The 19,867-nt window shown below is 35.6% G+C and overlaps 1 protein-coding gene across 1 annotated transcript; it reads right to left on the reverse strand.

Annotated features, from left to right (window-relative positions):
- Positions 1-1,212: 1,212 nt before the first annotated feature.
- Positions 1,213-19,087, reverse strand: LOC144432558 (WD and tetratricopeptide repeats protein 1-like). Its single transcript, XM_078120799.1, has 14 exons — positions 18,781-19,087; positions 18,197-18,280; positions 17,621-17,667; positions 17,061-17,172; positions 16,135-16,322; positions 14,704-14,840; positions 11,822-11,989; positions 9,884-10,096; positions 9,194-9,314; positions 8,384-8,572; positions 7,081-7,316; positions 6,595-6,757; positions 5,864-6,056; positions 1,213-4,861 (listed from the first exon to the last, which is right to left on the reverse strand). The coding sequence occupies exons 1-14, from the start codon at positions 18,823-18,825 to the stop codon at positions 4,676-4,678; spliced, it is 2,082 nt and encodes a 693-aa protein (XP_077976925.1). The 5' UTR covers positions 18,826-19,087; the 3' UTR covers positions 1,213-4,675.
- Positions 19,088-19,867: the final 780 nt, after the last annotated feature.

The following is a 19,867-nucleotide window of genomic DNA, read 5'->3' on the forward strand; positions in this document are numbered from 1 at the left end:
ACTCAACAGTACTATGTTCGTAAGTCTGTAGGGTTAGTTCGGCAAAAGGAAGTGAACTGAAACGAAACTAAACAAGTCAACTGTGAGTGAATAATGTTTCGCCGAATACCATTAAAGCCATGTCGGGGTAAGTCGCCAAGTCACGTATCAGGCACTTGTGCATGTTATGGGTAAACCATTTGATTGAGGGGTGAGGTGACTGGGTAAGGATTTTTGAAATAATTTGCCGCTGGCCGAAAGCAGGAAACAAAATTGTTGACTAACTAAAGAAGGACAAATGTTTGCTTTTGAGAGAAATGATGAATAATATAATCGAAGAAAATAATGATTTGGAATGTTTTGACTAATCCTTCAAGGACTGCAGATCTAGAACCAGTGATGTAGACAGTGATTGTCGTGACATAGAATGACCTGGGTATATAATTCACATTTACTGTTCAAAGACAAACTTGGCGTGTGCATGTTATGATCTTCAGTACAGACAAGTTAACACACAAAACAAAATTACTGAAATCGGTTACATTTTACTGTGGTTCTCTGTGAAAGTTTCCTAAAATACAAACACATGTATCACTTTGAAACTTTCTTGCTGTGGCTCTAAGTCTACTAAATGTTATTCACTGTCAACTAATGTGATGCACGGTAACACACTGCAGTACCAATTTTCATCTTTCCAAATTATGTATACACAGACGATACATACAATGGAATCTGGCCGACCGAGTGTGTGTGTGTGTGTGTGTGTGTGTGTGCCATAGAAATGATATTAACCAGAGAACCTTTAAGTTACAAATATCTTCAGAATATCTACATATATCTCTAAATAGTTGTGTAGCTAATCAAACTTTGGATTTCGACATTAATATTTCAGGTGCACACAGAAAACTGAATTACTAGAAAAGTGAATTTTACATGACATGCTACTATTGAGTGGCTTCTGTTTGGATTTTTCAGTCTGCCTGATAGGTTTTGGGGAAATTCAAGGATGGCAAACAAAGTATTTAATTGATGTAGCCTATCTAAATTATCTGAGAGTATATTATAACTGACTGACAACAAAACACATACGACTGGAAGATAAGGGTCTTGTCAGTATTGTCCTTTCAAGAACATTGATGTGGTATAAATACACAAATTACTAAATGCAACATTAAATTTCATAAACTGAAGCGATTTATTTTCCCCAATGGTACACAAATGTGACCACTTGAAAATACAGAAAATAATCAAATTTCATAATTAAAATGTATATCAATTACTCCCAGTATGAATTGTTACAAGACCACAGAAGTTGTAACTTTCAGTATTCTAATAATTACATAATTATGTACCAGTGATTACTTCAATGCACAAACGCATGTGTATATACGAATGGCTTTTGCACTGTAGTGTATGCATACCTGTATGCAAATGATATGCAAATGAGTGCATGATCTTTCCTTGTACATAAAATCACTTGATCATACATCATACAATAGGATTTTTACTGAACTTTGCTGTTTTTGATGAATGTATGTAATCATAACAGAACCCCATGCCACATGAGTACCAGTGTGGGTACTCAGAGGTATTTGCACACCGTGCATTGCTTGAGTTTTCTACTGGACTATCACTCACTAAATTTGTGAAAGTACAGGTTCAGAGAACACCCCAACACAATCTGATTAAAATGAGATGTATCGTACACTTTGCGATTTCTTTTTTTGGCTGTTACGTTTACTGTCATTTGTTCTTTTCTGAGTGCTGGTTACTTTATCTGACACAACACCATAGGTATTCCCATACCAAATCTCATACTTATGAGTAGCCAATCAGAGTCTTACAATATATACACTCAATGTTTGAAATTGAAAGAAAGAGAACAACCAAACAAATAACAATAACATCATTGTCTGCACTCTGTGCTCGTGCTCTTTTCAAACAGAGCGCTCTGAAGTACTGTACCCGTATGTTTTGGTGCATTACGCATTCTCATTCGTTGAGTGAATTCACTCAGTGCTTAGATTGGTACGGGAACACCTATGGTGTTGTGTCACATGTATGTAACGACTGCTCACACAAAAAAAAACGAACGACAGTAAACGTAACAGCCAAAAAGAAATTGTGAAGTGTACACTACATTGGATTTTAATCAGATTGACCACAACCATGCAAATATCCTGAGAACGTCACACATGCAGTCATACATCATGGGTTCTATCATATTCTTCAATAGAGAAAACAGCAAATCTGATATCACCACATAAAACAAAATTACTAGAAAAGTTACATTTACTGTGGTTCTCTTTCCACTTCACCGTCAAAGTCAAAGTTTCCTAAAACGCAAACACAAGAGACTTACAAATTCAAACTGTTGGAATTGGTAGCTATCAATGTTATGTCTCCCATTATATTCACCATTAATATACAATGTCCAAACCTTTGACTGTTATCATATTGACTGGGCAGGTATTTGGTTTAAATATCTATGTCATTATTTGAGAAATACAGTCCATCAAACTATGTCTGAATAAAGTATTAAAAATTCTGGGTATGTATGATTTGCTGAAATGGCACATAGGAAATAATTAGTATATACACATGTACCTTTGTTTTCACAACAAATTCCTTAATGATAATTCAAGGTGGTGGGAAATCCATATTCAATCTCAACTTGCACTCCCTTATGTATATACAATAATAGTACTACCTGTATCATCCAAGTATAGCTGTGTGGCATACTCATTTATAGCATTCATGTCAGTTGTGAAAGATCTCTGTTTCGATTACATTGAAATCCATACGACCGTTCTCGCAAGCCAGAGCAGATATTTATGCTGACGCAACAAAATATGAATGCTTTGATTGGTGCTGTAAAGAGTCCTGTGGTCTACTACAATGTGTATAACTAGTATGTGGTCTCTCTAAATGCAATTAGAGTAGTGAATAGTGAATTTGTAAATAATGTTGCCAGATCACAAAACACCAAAGGATTCTGTTTCTATTCATGTAACTTTAGTAACACTTACAGGTAACATACCAAGGTTAATATGAAAGATAGTGCTACAGCCCTGATTTAATATAGCTGGACACATGCTCCATCAGATCTAGACAATGTTTTACAACTTTTATCGTACTTGCTTTGCACTGTAACATCGTTTACAGAATTCTTACATCCAGGTTGACCACATACAGGACTAATAGATGATGCTTCTCGGCCACATCTGGTGTGAACACCACAAGTTGTTGTGGCACACAATGAAATAACTTAACATGGATGTTACAGGTTGTAATAGGACTTCACACTAATATAGTGATTTTTTAAACTTTTATCACACTTTGAAACTTTCTTGCTGTGGCTCTAGGTCTACTAAATAATATTTGTCAGATGGTTGCATTTTTGTAAAATTGGGATCTAAAATATGCTTCTGAAGAAAGTTATTCCAAATTTTTGGCAGCATTTCCTTGTCAGCATTATCAGGGGTGTACTATAATGGACTGATGAATTGTATCTCGATAGAGATATGTGAAACAAGTGGAAGTAAGGGACGATTGCACAATGTCACACAAACTCAATAAACAAACTTTGTTCGTTTAGTGGGGAGGTGATTTGGTGTTAATGCAATTGCTGAACTTCATTTTTGCACTTCTTACCAAATTTCAAAAACTTTCTCACTTTTAATGCGACAGCTTCTGTATTTACTACTGGGATGTTGATAAGTTGATTAAAAATTTACTTCTAATGTGATATACAGTGCTGGGTTTCTAGTTGGCATTTCAATGTGTTTAATTGTTTATACCATGTTTTTATATTACAAATCATTGTGGTGTGACCGCTACAATTTTCATCATAGTTTACATCATATATGAACGTATCGATATCACACTTGGAGAAAGTTCATGGTGGGTGGGGGTGGGGTGGGGGATTATTGCCTAAATGAACACAAAGTTCATTTATTGAGCTCGTGTGACAGTGTGCGATCATCACTAACACAGCTGGGATATCAATGCTGATATCATGATTAAGTTTGGGTCTTCTTTGATATAGTTATATCAGTTTCCTTTAACCCTTATCTAAACTCTTTTGTTCTATATCTACCATGTTACTCCAACTACCACAGAGTTTCACATATCTCTCCTGAGCAGTTGATGTCAGCCCTGTAGTACATGCCTGACAACACAGACAAGATGTTGGTGAAAACTTGAGATTTACATTCTCAATAATTTCCTGACTATGGCAATAGTAATATTTTAGGTCTTAAGATTAACCCCAAGTCCAAAACATTCATTTTTACAAAACTATTTAGTATTTCCAGTGACATACTGGTTGCAGTACAAAGTTATATTTGTACAAAGAAATGAATTCGTTTGGTTTGATTCGAATCTGTCCACTTCTAGCTGGGACTGATTCTCGTATCAATATTGATATATTAAATCAATACAGCTGGATAATTCTGAAAAATTGTCTTTGTTGCAAAGCTTTTAGTCCACTGTAATTAGACATCACTAAATGTAGGTCAAGTTCAAAGGGTTGTTTTTCTTCCAAATACAGATCACTTTCTGGTAGTTGTGTCTCAACAACAAAAAAGTACATAGGTGAGCAAAGACACAACATCTTCACTGCATCATTTCAGCGTCTTCTTATCTTATATACAGGTTTAATGACACATCCTGTGAATTAAGTTTCCAGTTTGATTTAACTAGGTCTACATTGTACAGCATTTTCTGGATTCTCATCATCGGAACCTTCTGAGATGCCTGTAATGCGATAACCCATGTTCATTAGCATAACTTCTAAAGGATCAGCATTCATTCGTTTCTGGTTAGCAGTAGCGGCACTGTCTGTTTCTTCTATGTGTCTATCGTCTTCTTGGCCACCCTCCTGTCAAAGTAAGAGGGTAAACAGAAGTCATTAATGGCCTATGCCAGATGATAACCCATGTTCGTCAGCATAACTTCCATTGGGTCAGCATTCATGCGTTTCTGGTTTGCTGTAGCTGCACTTTCAGTTTCTTCTACGTGTCTATCGTCTTCTTTGCCACCCTCCTGTCAGATTAAGTGGTTGAACAGTTACACAGAAGTCATTAAAGGGAAACACCACTTCAGGAAATAAAGGAATTTTCATGACTTATGGGTTCTGGAGATTCATGTCACGGTGTTACATCACCTACATTATGTGCAATTCCAGAGAAACATCAAAGTGAAGTCATCCCCATCTGAGGATCTTTGCTGTGGGCCACACTGCCTCATGGGAGTCAACAGAAATGTTTATGCAATGGTTGAACAATGAATATTCATGATGTTTTCACTAATGGTAATAGGTACTAAGGGGTCATGAATATTCATTGTTCAACCATTGCATAAACATTTCTGTTGACTCAATGAGGTAATGTGGCCCACCGCAAAGATCCCCAAATGGGTACAACTTCGAATTCATATTTCTCTCAAATCGTACTTAATATAGGACTGGTGATGTACAACCATGACATGACTCTTTGGAGCCCAAATTTATTAAAAATGGCCTTTATTTTCTGGAGTGGCATTCCCCTTTAAGGGCTTATACATGCATTAGATTAAGATTTTAAGATTAAAATTTGGGTGAGTAAAATAGGCAGAGCCACACAAAAAGTAGATATAACACAAAGAAATGTAATTTTTAATGATCCATCGAAAAGTCAACAGAAGGATGAGAACCTGGGATTAAAATGTGGGCCTTTAAGCTGTCAAATTTTATCTCGAGTGAAATTCTTATTTGGTTCTAGTTCTTCACAAGTCAATGTCAGATTAAGATTAAATTTTAAATGAGAAAAGCGGTTGTCTGTAAGAGGTGTCTGAGAACTTAGTTCTAAACAATTGGTCAGCAAGTACAATGGAAAGAACATACCTCAGGTCTCGGACTCCATAACCTCACAACAGGATCAATACCACTGGTTGCTAGGAAACAATGACTGGGATGCGGTTGTAAACAATTGACGATGGATTCGTCACCTCTCAACACACGGACTAAGTTAGTAGTGCTTTTCTCCCAAATGAAAAATGACCCATCGTCTGATCCAGCTACAATATACTGACCATTACTGCATAAAGAGGAAATAGAAAATAGGCAATTTAAGTTCTATGTGGAATGTAGCATGAAATACATGGATATGAATCAAAGGATGGAACAGGTTTCTTGAACAGCAGTATATGACAGCTATGGTATGGCAGTGTCTGCTGAGGTAAAATCAACTTGCTATAGTGTTTGTGATGCAGACTGTCTCAAAGACAGAGACAAACAGAAAGACAGAGGCAGAGACAGATACAGAGACAGACACAGAGACATACAGAAAGACAGACAGACACAGAGACAGATACAGTAAAATACTACATTTTCACTTGAAATTTATTTTCACCTTTTTCATTGTTGTGGTTTTCCATTAAAATAAAATTCCTTGAAAATACTTTCTATTCATAGAATCATAGATACAATGTATACCTTTCTAAATCAGTGAAAATTAGGTCCATGAAAAACAGCTAGTTTCATTTTTCATAGGAAATTAAATTCCTTGAAAATATAAAATATGACAGATTTCCAATACTACTGACTTTATCAGTACCATTCCATATGATTCTTACCTTCCAAAGAAATTAGCTTCTTTGATATCAGTTGTAGTATTGCAATGACCACAAAAACGTAAATCATAATCGAAACTATTACTACGTAATGTTTTCTCGTGCTCTGATTGGGTCTCACGTTGGCGACGTCGGTTAGTGCCAAATGCTTTTTCTGCTTCATTTTCTGTAAGATTGTAAATCGAGAAAACATGTCAATTGTACAAAGATGCTGATTAAAAAGTACAGTGGGACAATGTTGCCAATATAATGTCAGTTGATACAATGTTGCCAATATAAAATGTCAGTTGATACAATGTTGCCAAGATAAAATGTAAGTTGATACAATGTTGTCAATATAAATCATCTTAGTTGATACAATGTTGCCAAGATATATCATATGGCAACATTGTATCAATGGACATGATTTATCTTGGCAACATTGTATGAACTGTTGCCATTCTACCTTGACATAACCAAATTATATCACTCACTTCATGCATGACTCACCTGCATCAGTCTTTGCATAGAGGGCAGCGCATATATCTCTATCCAGCTGTTCAAACGTCTCATTCTTGGCGTATTCTGGAAAGTTCTGAGTAAATTGACGTAGGCAATCTAACGCCTCTTTCATCCAAGTTAATTCAAACAGACATTTAGCTAACCTAAAGTGAGCTTTGCAGTGGGTGATGTCAAGAGATAACGCATTGTGACAGTCTCGTAAACCAGCATACATATCACCATCCCTAGATGTGAGAAAATAAAGAGAACACAAATAAAGACATGTTGAGATTTACACACACACACATACACACACACACACACACAGTTGTACTTATTTGAACAGAAAATACTGGATTTATACCTTGGATGTTCTACATCATGATAATATAATGTCCATGTCATTGGTGCTCAAAATATGATTACGATTCAACACATTCATGATCGCCAATATTTTTTCATTTTTTTTAAAGATATAAGGTTGCAGGTACATATGATTATATTACTCAAGTCTCTTCACTCAGCCACAACATAACTGTGACATGGGTTTTATCACTACATGCTTCAACGCACAGAGACAAGGACCCTTTAATACGTCAGTTACATTCCCCTTGGCTGTACAAAGAGATATAGTGGGAATATCTTAATTACTTTCCTTTCACCATGTTTTGTCATTTAGATTGGCCATACATGTATGGATGAGAATCGAGTATTTACACGTACTTTGGATTTTTAATTGATAAAACAAGTTACTTTACTATGTTTTTCTACTTGAAAAAACAATGTGAAATAACATATACCAAGTCCTTGTTTGTAACTCAATAAATTGAAAAAACAACAACATTTAAATAGTGTGTAAACTGCTTTTGGCATCTTTTCGTTATGTATTGAGTTACAAACAAGGACTTGGTATATGTTATTTCACATTGTTTTTTCAAGTAGAAAAAACATAGTAAAGTTATTTAATCAATTAAATTCCAAAATAAATACCCAATTATAATCCCTATGGTCACTTTAAGGGGAGGGGAAGGGAGGAAGTTATTTCGAGAAAGTAGGTTCACCTTTGAAACGTTAGCCCCTAAGGTTATATGAAGACTGCCTTTCATGATTAAACCAGGGATTGGAACTCCTTACAAAATATGGTATACATACAACACACTTGTAATGTTTAGTGCAACCATACCTTGCTTGCAGTTCAAAACACTACCCTTTTTTAAATCCTGTTTTGCTCAACTTGTAGTTACTTCTGTGCAAACAATACCCCTTAGTAGAGAGAACATTATTCTATACGTACAGTTTATCTGACACTTACCATTTCCTTTTCATGTATGCAGCAGCTCTATTGGCAAACAGTACAGCACTATTTGGAGCTATACTTAATGCTTGGTTGTATAAGTTAATAGCATCTGTCCATTGTTGTTTGGCAAACACTTCATTGGCTCGTTTCTTTAAAGCTTCAGCTCTGGGTGGTAATCCCTTACGTTTACCACATAGACTTACTCTGTAAATAAACATATCAACATTTACAGATTTAATGTTTGCATTTTTCTGGTGTACTTTTTACAATAAACTCAGTATTGTGAAAGTTTCTTTGTTTTATCTAGGGTACATTTACCATGTTACACTACCAATGGATGCTTATACTCTTTGTGCTTTGTATAATAGTGAATTGAAAATGTTGCATAATATACAGATAAGAATGAATTATCAATGTTACCAAATATGTTTTTAACATGGTAAAAGGACTTCATCAACTCTCTAGGCAGCATACAATACATTGTAGTTTCTATACATGCATATGATCAAAGCATTTTCATCGCAACCTATAATCCTACTAGGACCCCAATTATATAACTAGCTTGACTGGAGCACAGAAATGTTTCAAATTTTTGCCCAAGGACTTTAGTCATTCAAAAACAAATGGTAACCATGAGGGCTTCAAGTGACAACTGGCAGATTCCAAATTGGCCACTCTAACTATTAGTCCAAAGTCCATCATAAACTAAACACGATCTAAGCCATTTGAAAATTCAGCCTTCTGCTTTACAACATCAAATACCTATTTTCTCCTGACAGCAAGTAATTAATCTCACTAGACACTGTCAACTAAAACTTGTCTCACCTCTTAGGTTGACTCTCCTCTCTGATTTTGATACCATTAGTTTGTGATATGTGTCGTGATACGCCATTGGCTACTGATCCTGAGATTGCTGTGCCATTGGAGGACAGAGCTTCAGCAACATCTAAACAAACACACACAATGTACAATTAGGTTTAATAGTCTGCTATTATACACCGATACTCTTAAGTATTGATGCTATCAGCATTCAACAAAAAGATATATTATCCTGTGCACTTTTTTGTTTGAGATTTGTTGCTTGCAATGACTTGCATTATTAAAAGTGGCCATATGTATGAGGACTGGGTAATTATTTTGGATTTTTAATTTATAAAACAATTCTATCATGCCTTCCTACTTCAAATATCAACTTGAAAGAACATATGCCATGTCTGTACCTAAATAAATTGCAAAAGATTATTAAATGTGTAAAATATTTGTTATTGTACATACAATAACAAACTCTTTGTACACATTTTTTAGCTTTTAGTATTGAGGAGTTACAAACACAGACTTGGTCATTGTTGTTTCACATTGATTTCTCAAGTAGAAGGACATGACAAATGTGTTTTAGAAATTGAAAATCCAAAATAAATACCCAATCCTTATCCATACTAGCAGGAGGAGGTATTCTATAATCCTTACCTTTAATAACACTGTTACTAGTAGTAGTAGGTATTCTATAATCCTTACCTCTAACAACACCATTACTAGCAGGAGGATGTATTCTATAATCTTCCAGATTATACTTCCTTGGCATTCTGTTCTTTGTAACGTCAAATAAATAAATCTGTTCACCACCAAGATTGACCAGTAGTTCTCTACCATCAGGTCCAAACGTCACATAGGTTGATACTAAGGTACGGAATCTTCTGTTATACTCATTTTGTTTAATTGGTAAATGACCTAAAAAAAAAACCACACATCAGATAATTTGATTACAGTTTTCTCAAGATATGCACACCAAATATATTTCACCCTACCTCCTACAAAACAGAACCTATTACACTTTCATTAAACTTATGCAAACAAGGAACAGAAATGAAATCATTGCACTCGCCACATTTATTTCTTAAAGTTGCATGAAAAGACAAACTAACAGTGTTCTGTAAAACTTTTGTTTTGTGTCGTTCTTCAAGTGTTTCGTACAGTGTGTCATATAATGCTAAATTAATTTTTGTTATGTGACCTTTGAACCAGTAAAGTTTTATGAGGTATTGTGTATGCAAATAAACGTTGACAACATTGACAACACTGACAAAATAAGTCTTTGATTGACCTGAAAAAAACAGCACACATCTGATAACTTTTGTACTACCGGTAGTTCCAATCTCAACAGTGTAAATCATTTCCCCAGTATATATTAGCTCAATCACTTAGCCTTCTCCAATTGTTATTATTTGTACAATGTAGACTTGCCGTGTGACTACAGGAGGGCGATGTACACCACTGGTATTTACAGCTGAAGGAGGTCGAGTGATTTAGCCAAAATATATTGGACAAAGAATTCACGTGCTAAGCTAGGAAAGTGGTTATATCAGAAACTAATCTGACTGCAACCTTTGATTGCTATCAAGTTATGTGAAAAATAGCACAGATAACTTTACAGCAAGCTTACTTACAGGTAGCTTGTAATTAGGCCTACCAAAAACTATTGTTTGTTTCTGGTTACCCGACTCTACCTAGCTTTTCACTGCTGACCCTAAACTTTTTTTACGTATTCAAGAAAAAAATAATAAAATCGCAAAAATTTTGAAATCTCACGAGAAATAGTGGATGACTGACGTCAACTTAAAAACACAAAATAAAACTGTTCTTCCAATCTGTAATGGCTGTACATCTGATAGGAAGAAATAAACAACACAGAGACCATTTGGAAAACAATGGAAAACCTGAACAAGACACTTACACAGAAAAAAGATAATACAAAAAAAAAAAAAAAATAACACAACCCATAACACCAAAGTAAAGCATTTTCTATGTGTACTACAATAGTTTATAGCATTCATATCAAGTGTAAAGTAAGCTGTTTCATTTTCTAATTGACCACATTAGAAAGGCCAAGTGTTTGGCTTGTAAATAAACCAATTGAAACAGTATATTTTTACACTTGATATGAATGCTATAAATGAATGTAGCAAATAGAGAAAGTGCTTTACTTCAGTGTTACTCCTTGTAAAGTAAAATAAAAAATATACCTACCCCACCTATTCTAAAATTGAGCATAATCGGAAACAAACATTTTTTTTTTATCAGGTCTTATGAGTATTCTATAAAAGCACCCTGAATACTGGTTATATTGATTTATCAATGCTTTGCTTTCAAATATTTTTTGTGCTATTTAAGTTACTGTGTCTATTAGGATGAAATGTTAGGCTTGGGTTTTCTGTTGGGCTCTTTCCAAAATAGTGTTCTGTTTTTTTTTTTTATTTGATGCATAGTTTTCAAGATATTCATGATGTTCATATGGTAAAGGTACAAAACTACTTGCTAGGGCAATATAAGTCTGAAAAGGTGGACGCAGCTAACATGATCTCTATCTGTTATTGTCATGCATGAAACACATCAACGTTTAAATCTTTACTTATTACAAAATATGCATAGTCTTCAAAGTGACTACATGTGACATACCAGCTATGTAATACTGCACACATCCTTTAGGTAGCTCCCCATTTGGGTCTGGGTCAGGTGCCGGAGTATGCCAGGATGCTCCTAGTCTCTCTTCACTGGAAAACCTCACAGAATGTGGAGATAGCATACGGATGTCGTATATACGAATGTAAGGATCATTGGCACCAACTACAAGAATGATAGTAAATATTGAAGAAATTGATTTGTAATATTAAATTCCATGTGAATATTGGTGATTTGCAGCTCATTTGTCATTGTCGGCTTTGTGATACTAATGGAAAAAATGAGACAATTTGTATGATATGAACAAACAGAGACAGACAGATGGACAGAGAGAGACAGAGAGACAGAGAGACAGACTTTTGCCTTCCTCAAAGACATGCACCAGGAAGTGCATGCATAACCATCATGCACATGCTAGCAAACGGACACAGGGCAATACACAATCATGCAAACACACAAGTCCAACACACAAGTTCATACACATACACACACACACTTCCACAATAGAGCATATGGGTTTTGTTATACATGTAAAATTCCTCCATATTGCATGCAATAATTTTCTTATATAACAGTCTTCTGCTCTAAGATTTACTTGCACAACTTATTAAGTGTACTGGTAGAATTGTAAATCTGTCACTGTAGTGAGGAAAAATAGTTCTTTTATTTACTTTAATGTATTTTAGTGCCATGCATTTACTAAATCATGTAGTGAAAATTCTCATTTTGATGTTGAATTATTTTAGAAATATTTTTATTTAGGGGTACAATGCAGATTCCATTAAAAAAATGTTTCAAAAACCCAACCCCCAAACTAAAAGAATTTAGTTATTCATCCTACATTGGACTATTGATCTCACCCCTAAATACAAAAAGGACCATGGGAAATCTTTCTTTACATGTATTCAGCTAAAATAAACCCAGAAAAGAACTAAAACACGTTGACAGTATATCGTACCTGGACAAACTACATAATGACAGTGTCTACTTTAACATGGTTCATAGCTAGTATCTTAGTATGTCATCAAGACATGATCATAACTTAAAGTACAATTGACTTGACAACAAGGGAATGAAATAAATACTGAACTGATCTACATCAACATGTTTGCACTTGCAGATGATTGGTATAATACCAGTGACAACATAATGAACACAATCTGTAGCATACTTTTCAATAGAACCAGAGTTATGATTTGAATGTCACCTTACATGTATATCAATCTGCAAGTGAAAACATGTTCAAGATGCCCAATACAGCATTCTTTTAACGAGCACATTGGACCATTACATGTACATGTATATAGATCATACATGTACACCACACTTCTGATAAATGAAAAGGGCACAAAATGAGTTTATATGTATTTGTGATAGTTTTTGATACACATTTAATCACAGTGTTGTGTACTTACTGAATCATACTTAGATTTATCATATATGTATAAAAATTGCTCAGGAAGTCTCTACTATGTAATCAACTTTTCTCCATCAATCAACAATGCCAAAAGACAATTGTAATGTTATAGAAGACATGCACTGACACTAAAATTATACAGGAATGTGGTTTTATTTTCACTTGGGTAAAAGGCTTATTATATTATACCAGTATATTGATGGTGCAAATCGAGAGATCTGATTGGTCTAGACATCGAACTAGCACGTTTAAATGAGCGATAATGAAAAGTTGGCACACATCCAAGTTTTAAATGTTTACAAATAGGAGTTTACTGTTTGTCGTCTGCTCTGATCCAAACGTTGTAGGCTACAGTAATAGTGAATTCTACAAATTATCAGAGGAAGATTTTCTCAATAAGACTGAGTAGTTTATGGGAAATTATGAACTAAATTTCGACAGAAGCCAAGTAACTGTGTATTTGCACAAATCATTGCCTACTACATGTATGGTCAAGGCATTCACAGTTGTCGACTTGGCTAGCGTGGCAACAGGTATGACGTATGTGTCCTGTCATAAAAATGAAACAAGTGTAAAAAATATTACACTGACAGATATTAATCAAAATAGATATTTGTCTGGGATCCTGTCCTACAGTATCAGTCATCAATCTGAGTGGGAAATCCCCAAACCTGAAAATCTACTAACATACCTCCTGTAAATACACATATCAACCTGTGGTCAGCATGTCTATCTTCTCACTCCACTGACATGCGGAGCTGGATGTAAAACATGCCCTATGCCAACCATTTCAAGTAATACCTCTATACAGTACTATTAATAATAATAATAATCTTTATTTGTCCAAATAAATTCGGAAATTTGTTGAATGGTCGCCGCAGAGCAGCGCCCTAGTGCCCTAGTGTTGAAGAAGCAGGAGGAAACCGGAGTGCCCGGGGAAAACCTGCGTTGTTCGGCAGGGTCAAACTGGTGATTTATCAATTTCATTCACTGGTCAAAACCTCTTGGTATACTATCACCTTGAGTCAAACAGGTGATTTATTTATAACTGTACTTTAAATGGGCTGATCGATGTATATTAGAAACTAGCTAGTAGCAGATAAAATAAATCCAGTCACTGCACGACACACAGTGATGTTCAGAGTTGATACGTGTACAGATCAGCTGCCTTGAAATCAGCTTTATTGTTAAGCAAATTATTCATATGGGGAGGGGGGGGGGGGGTGGCAAATAAAAATATAAAATGTTAGTTCTTATCATCTTGTTTTTGATTTTTTTCAATACACTGGTATAATATAATAGCGATACCCCCACCCCGATGATATACCACTCAATTTTGACCAGCGAACTCGTATATTTTGTTCACTGGTCAAAACCTCTTGGTATACTATAACCAGGTGGTTTATAGCTTAAATATAAACTTAGTTTGTGCCACTTTAATATAAACAATCATGTACTATACCTGCAAGCATTTCTGTTCTTAATGGATTGATAGCCACACACTTGGCTTCAGCATGATTACCAATGTAGGCATTCAGATTGATTAAAACATTGCCACAGTGGTCATTACAGGTATGTGGTGACCTCAGATCAAACTGTCTGTAATCAGAAACACAGCACTGTGATTAAAACATTGCCACAGTGGTCATTACAGGTATGTGGTGACCTCAGATCAAACTGTCTGTAATCAGTAACACAGAACTGTAATTAAAACATTGCCACAGTGGTCATTACAGGTATGTGGTGACCTCAGATCAAACTGTCTGTAATCAGTAACACAGAACTGTAATTAAAACATTGCCACAGTGGTCATTACAGGTATGTGGTGACCTCAGATCAAACTGTCTGTAATCAGAAACAGCACTGTGATTAAAACATTGCCACAGTGGTCATTACAGGTATGTGGTGACCTCAGATCAAACTGTCTGTAATCAGTAACACAGAACTGTGATTAAAACATTGCCACAGTGGTCATTACAGGTATGTGGTGACCTCAGATCAAACTGTCTGTAATCAGAAACACAGCACTGTGATTAAACATTGCCAGACGTTGTTACAGGTATGTATTGATTCAAATACTAGTAAAACTGTAATCAGAACACAGAACTGTGATTAATACAGGTACATGTCTGTGGTGACCTCAGACCAAACTCTGTAATCAGAAACACAGCACTACGAATAAATCATTGCCATAGAGGTTGTCATAGGGCATGTGGTGATCGCAAGTTAAATTCTAATCAGACACACAGCACTGTGATTAAAACAGTGGTCATTACAGGTATGTGGTGATCTCAGGTTAAACTGTCTGTCAACGGAATATAACCATACGATAATTTGTGTTAATCACCTAATAAAGTATAAATACATATCAGAAATACGTTGTCTTGTAATGTTTTTGTTGATCATGATGAACCCCAAGAATATCATTCCCTCACTACAAATACAAATACATCAGATCAGTTGAAGGGACACATGCAAAGTTTATATGTTTTTTATGAGAAAAAGTGTAGTATTTTACTTAGTCATCACATAATTTAGTATACATATCAAAATGTCATGGATACCTTTATTATGCTGTCAACAATACTAACAAAGCCAGAAGACTATCTTTAATGCGTCTAAGGCACATATTAACATTATCATTATACTAGAATAGCTTAATTACAGTTTTATGTATAAGTATTTTTACCCAAGTAAAAATTTTAATCACTCAGCAATTGCTACTTTACAGACACTACGGGAAGAAGTCAATTCAAAATGTTGGTTTTCGCTCGGGTCTCTGCAGAAACTTCCAGTTGCCTTTAAAAAACACCCCTCATTCACCCTCAAACAGGTGATAACAACTTAAATAAGCCACCTACGAGAATCAATACAAAACATTTAACATTCATACCTGATAGTTCCATCCTCTCCAGCACTCCAAAACATATAGGGTACTGTTGGAGCGACAGCAAGTCTTTTTACTCTTCCTGCATGACAACTGAATGCTGTGGTTGTCTCGTGAATGTTGATGTCATGAACTCTTACTTTACAGTCAGCTGCAGCAGTAGCAATTATGCGATCATTGGTGTCAGGCAAAAACTAAAAATACAAGAAGTAACAAGAATGGAATTGTAGTACAACTGATTATAATTATTTATAGTATCAGAGACCTTCAGAATTCAGTTCAAAATTTTACAAATGTATTTCTCACCTATAATTTCATTAGTCTCGTCCCTGAATATCTTGCTGAACTTATAATACCCTACAAGATTTTTGTTTTCAAAACATTATACAATACTCAAGGTTCCCAAGAATAAAACTCAAATCATATGGAGATTGATATTTTACCTAAGTATGTCAACTCAGTTCTTTGGAATCAACTGCCAACCACTATCCACTCTGGACTCAGTATTGAGACTTTCAAGTCAAGACTTAAGACATACCTTTTTGAGAGAGCTGATTCGTGAAAGTAATGACAGTATTTATTGTAAAGTGCAAGAGAGCATTGCTTGATGGATACGGGGCATTATATATCAAAACGCTGTATCATATCATACTTGTAACCATTCTTTGAGGTGCTTGCCTATCTAGAAGGAGTGTGAAATACGTTTGGAACAACAGAAAGTAATGGTTATAACACACATCCCAGCCTACCTCATACTCTCCAGATTTTCAATTCAGAAGAAGCCAAAGGGTGCAATTCATCAAAATGTAACTAGTTTTATATTTGTCAACGCTTTGTCAACCTCCATTATTGTTCAGTAGTCATCCTGTTTTCTTTATTTCCCCAAAATAAAAACATCTGCCAGTCTACAACAACAATAATAAGTAACTTACCTTTACTGAAAAGACATTGCCATGGTGACCAGTACGTATACTACACAATTGTTTGTGTTTCATAGGCTCCCAAATGATTGTATTGAGATCATCTGATCCACTCGCCAACAAACTGTCAAACCAATCAAAATATAACAAGTATATTACAACTTAAGCCCAAGTAAAAAAAAGTTGTTTGGTTCCGGTTACCCGACCCAACCTAGATTTTCACCCCAACCCAATTTTTTTTTACATATTCGAGAAAAATAATAATAAAATCGCGAAAATTGTGAAGTCTTGCCAGAAATAGTGGGTCTACCTACCCCACCTATTTTAAAATTGAATGTAATCGGAACCACACAATTTTTTCCCTGCCTAATCAAGGAATATTTTTTTTGCATATCATATATTACCAACATAAAAAACATGCAACTTTTGCCAGTTTCTAGAGTCTACTATAATTATGCTATATGATATAATTAAATCAGCTCATGACATTCAAATGCAATATTTATCCATTCATCTTTTGTACATGTGAAATGCATGTATACGTCTCCAAGCCATATGAATGTTGTACTCACTTTCCTTTCTCATTCCATTCCAAACAGTTAACACATCCAGTATGTCCCTGTTGAAATACAAACAAAATGTGAATTTTCACGAACATTATCCTGTTGTATAAGAATTCATTCTGCCTGTAGGAGAACTCAGCACGTGGTAGAACTCAACCAATATTCCTGGGAACACAATCGATATATTTTAGTACGATATTGCCACTTCAACCCTTTTTAGGTCAAGCCCAAGTGAAAGATTGGGGCCATGGCAGGATTGGGGGCTAAAGTTGTATTTTTCTACATTGTCTGGTGTCTTCTGAACAACCACAGATTATCTCATTTGTACAACTGCTAACACATCAGACCATGGACGAACGGAACCTGTTACAAACAGAGAAAGTTCTGCAATCATTCGTGCCAGATCCTTTCCCCAAGAAGAACGAAGTTCGTTTATTAACAATTTCAGCTTGTGTTACATTGTGTGATCTTTCTTAAATGCATTCTTATCATTCAAAAATTGACATCCTAAATGTAATATGATGCACTCTCCCTCAGAACGTGCACCTCTTTAAACTAAATTAGTTTACTAAAAGGTTCACTTACTTGTAATTCTGCTTCCAAATTGAGCCTGGGCAAGAGAGCTTTGTTGACATGCAATGAACGCTGAAAACCACAGCAATGCCTCACCTGAAAGATAAAGTTATTGAACCAATTTAGTAACATCATCATCAACAACAACAACAACAACAACAACAACAACAACAACAACAACAACTATGCATAAACCAGTGTGCGTGTGAAGAAACAACTTATGCATGTATTTATTTAAGCATCACTGAACAGCTGGTTCTGTCACATATGTACGTGCGTACATCTCACTTCCTGTTTTCTTGCATCATATATTCTGAATTTGTCAGCAGTTTTTAACGCATTTTTATCCAACAAATTAGGAATTCCCATGGAAATACAGAGGTTGACTAGATATGCGCAACCCTTCCCAGGCTAGCCTAAAGGCTAAAGTCTCCCTTTGCAAACGAATCCGCTCCACAACCCTGGGAGAGCCCAAAGTGGGCAAAACATTTCCGTAACACGTCAAACTATAAAAAATTGCCCTGTAACAGAAGTCGTTTCACACGGAAAAATTACAGTCAAGGAGCATGAAATATATAATAATTGTTATTTCTTACGGCAGTTTCTCGTTGTCGAAGACGGTATAAAATATGATCCGCCATCTTTTTATGATCCACATCGATGGAGTCGAATGTCTAAATGCACCCCGAACGGGTTCGATCTAGTTTCTGACACAGATAAGAGTGTACTGTCGGTATTTCACCTCCGCCATAACCACTAATTCTGTCCGCAATACAGTCCTCACGTAGAAAGCAGAATCTGCTCACTTCAGAACCAGAATGAGATCTTCGATTTGATCGCGAGTACACTCAATTTATATAGATTTTGGGGATATTATTGCTTTGAACAGGTGATTTGTGTATTTACGCTTACATGGCTTTATGCGCACGCTCAAACCCACTACGGTATGTCGTAAACCGATGCGTCTTTCAGGGGCGCCCTCAAGAATGTCGCAGACCGCTGTGTCGTAAAACAAGGCACTAGCCCCATCTAGACATAGGTCACGTCCTACCTGAGGCAGTCCTAGTCTATCAGCTAGCCCTCGGATGTTCTTCCGATAAAATACGACACACAGCCGAACAACGCTATCGAGTGCCGTGTAGATGGCGCTACTGATTTGTTGCAGTTGACAATGAATTTCATACGATTTTTATAACTTTGAAATAAGCTGCTAAGCAGACCTTTATAATATGTAAAGTATGGTACAATGAAGTTGCTTTTGACTGTCACATGTAACCACACTAAATGCCAGGAAAGATAGCTAGCTATAGGACTACTTTCCAATTCTGCAGTCAACATTTCTTTTCGAAAAAGGTACAAAACAAAACAAAACAAAAACAAAAACAAAAACAAACAAACAAAACAAACAAGCAAGCCAACCAACCAAACAACCAACCACACACACACACACACACACACACACACACACACACACACACACACACACACACAGAAACAAACAAACAAGCAAACAAAACAAAACAAAAAGGAAGGCAAAAAAAATCACCGCTGGTCATACTAAGGCGTGATATAATAGTAAGAGCTTATGTAAGAAAATGCAAGCGTTTTTCTTATATAACTTTCACTACAAATCGATGAAATTACACTTTTCTTTCTTTTAAACTGAATGTCAAAATAAAGGAA

The sequence above is a fragment of the Glandiceps talaboti genome, chromosome 3 (assembly GCF_964340395.1).
Source record: "Glandiceps talaboti chromosome 3, keGlaTala1.1, whole genome shotgun sequence".
In the NCBI taxonomy this organism is placed as follows: domain Eukaryota; kingdom Metazoa; phylum Hemichordata; class Enteropneusta; family Spengelidae; genus Glandiceps; species Glandiceps talaboti.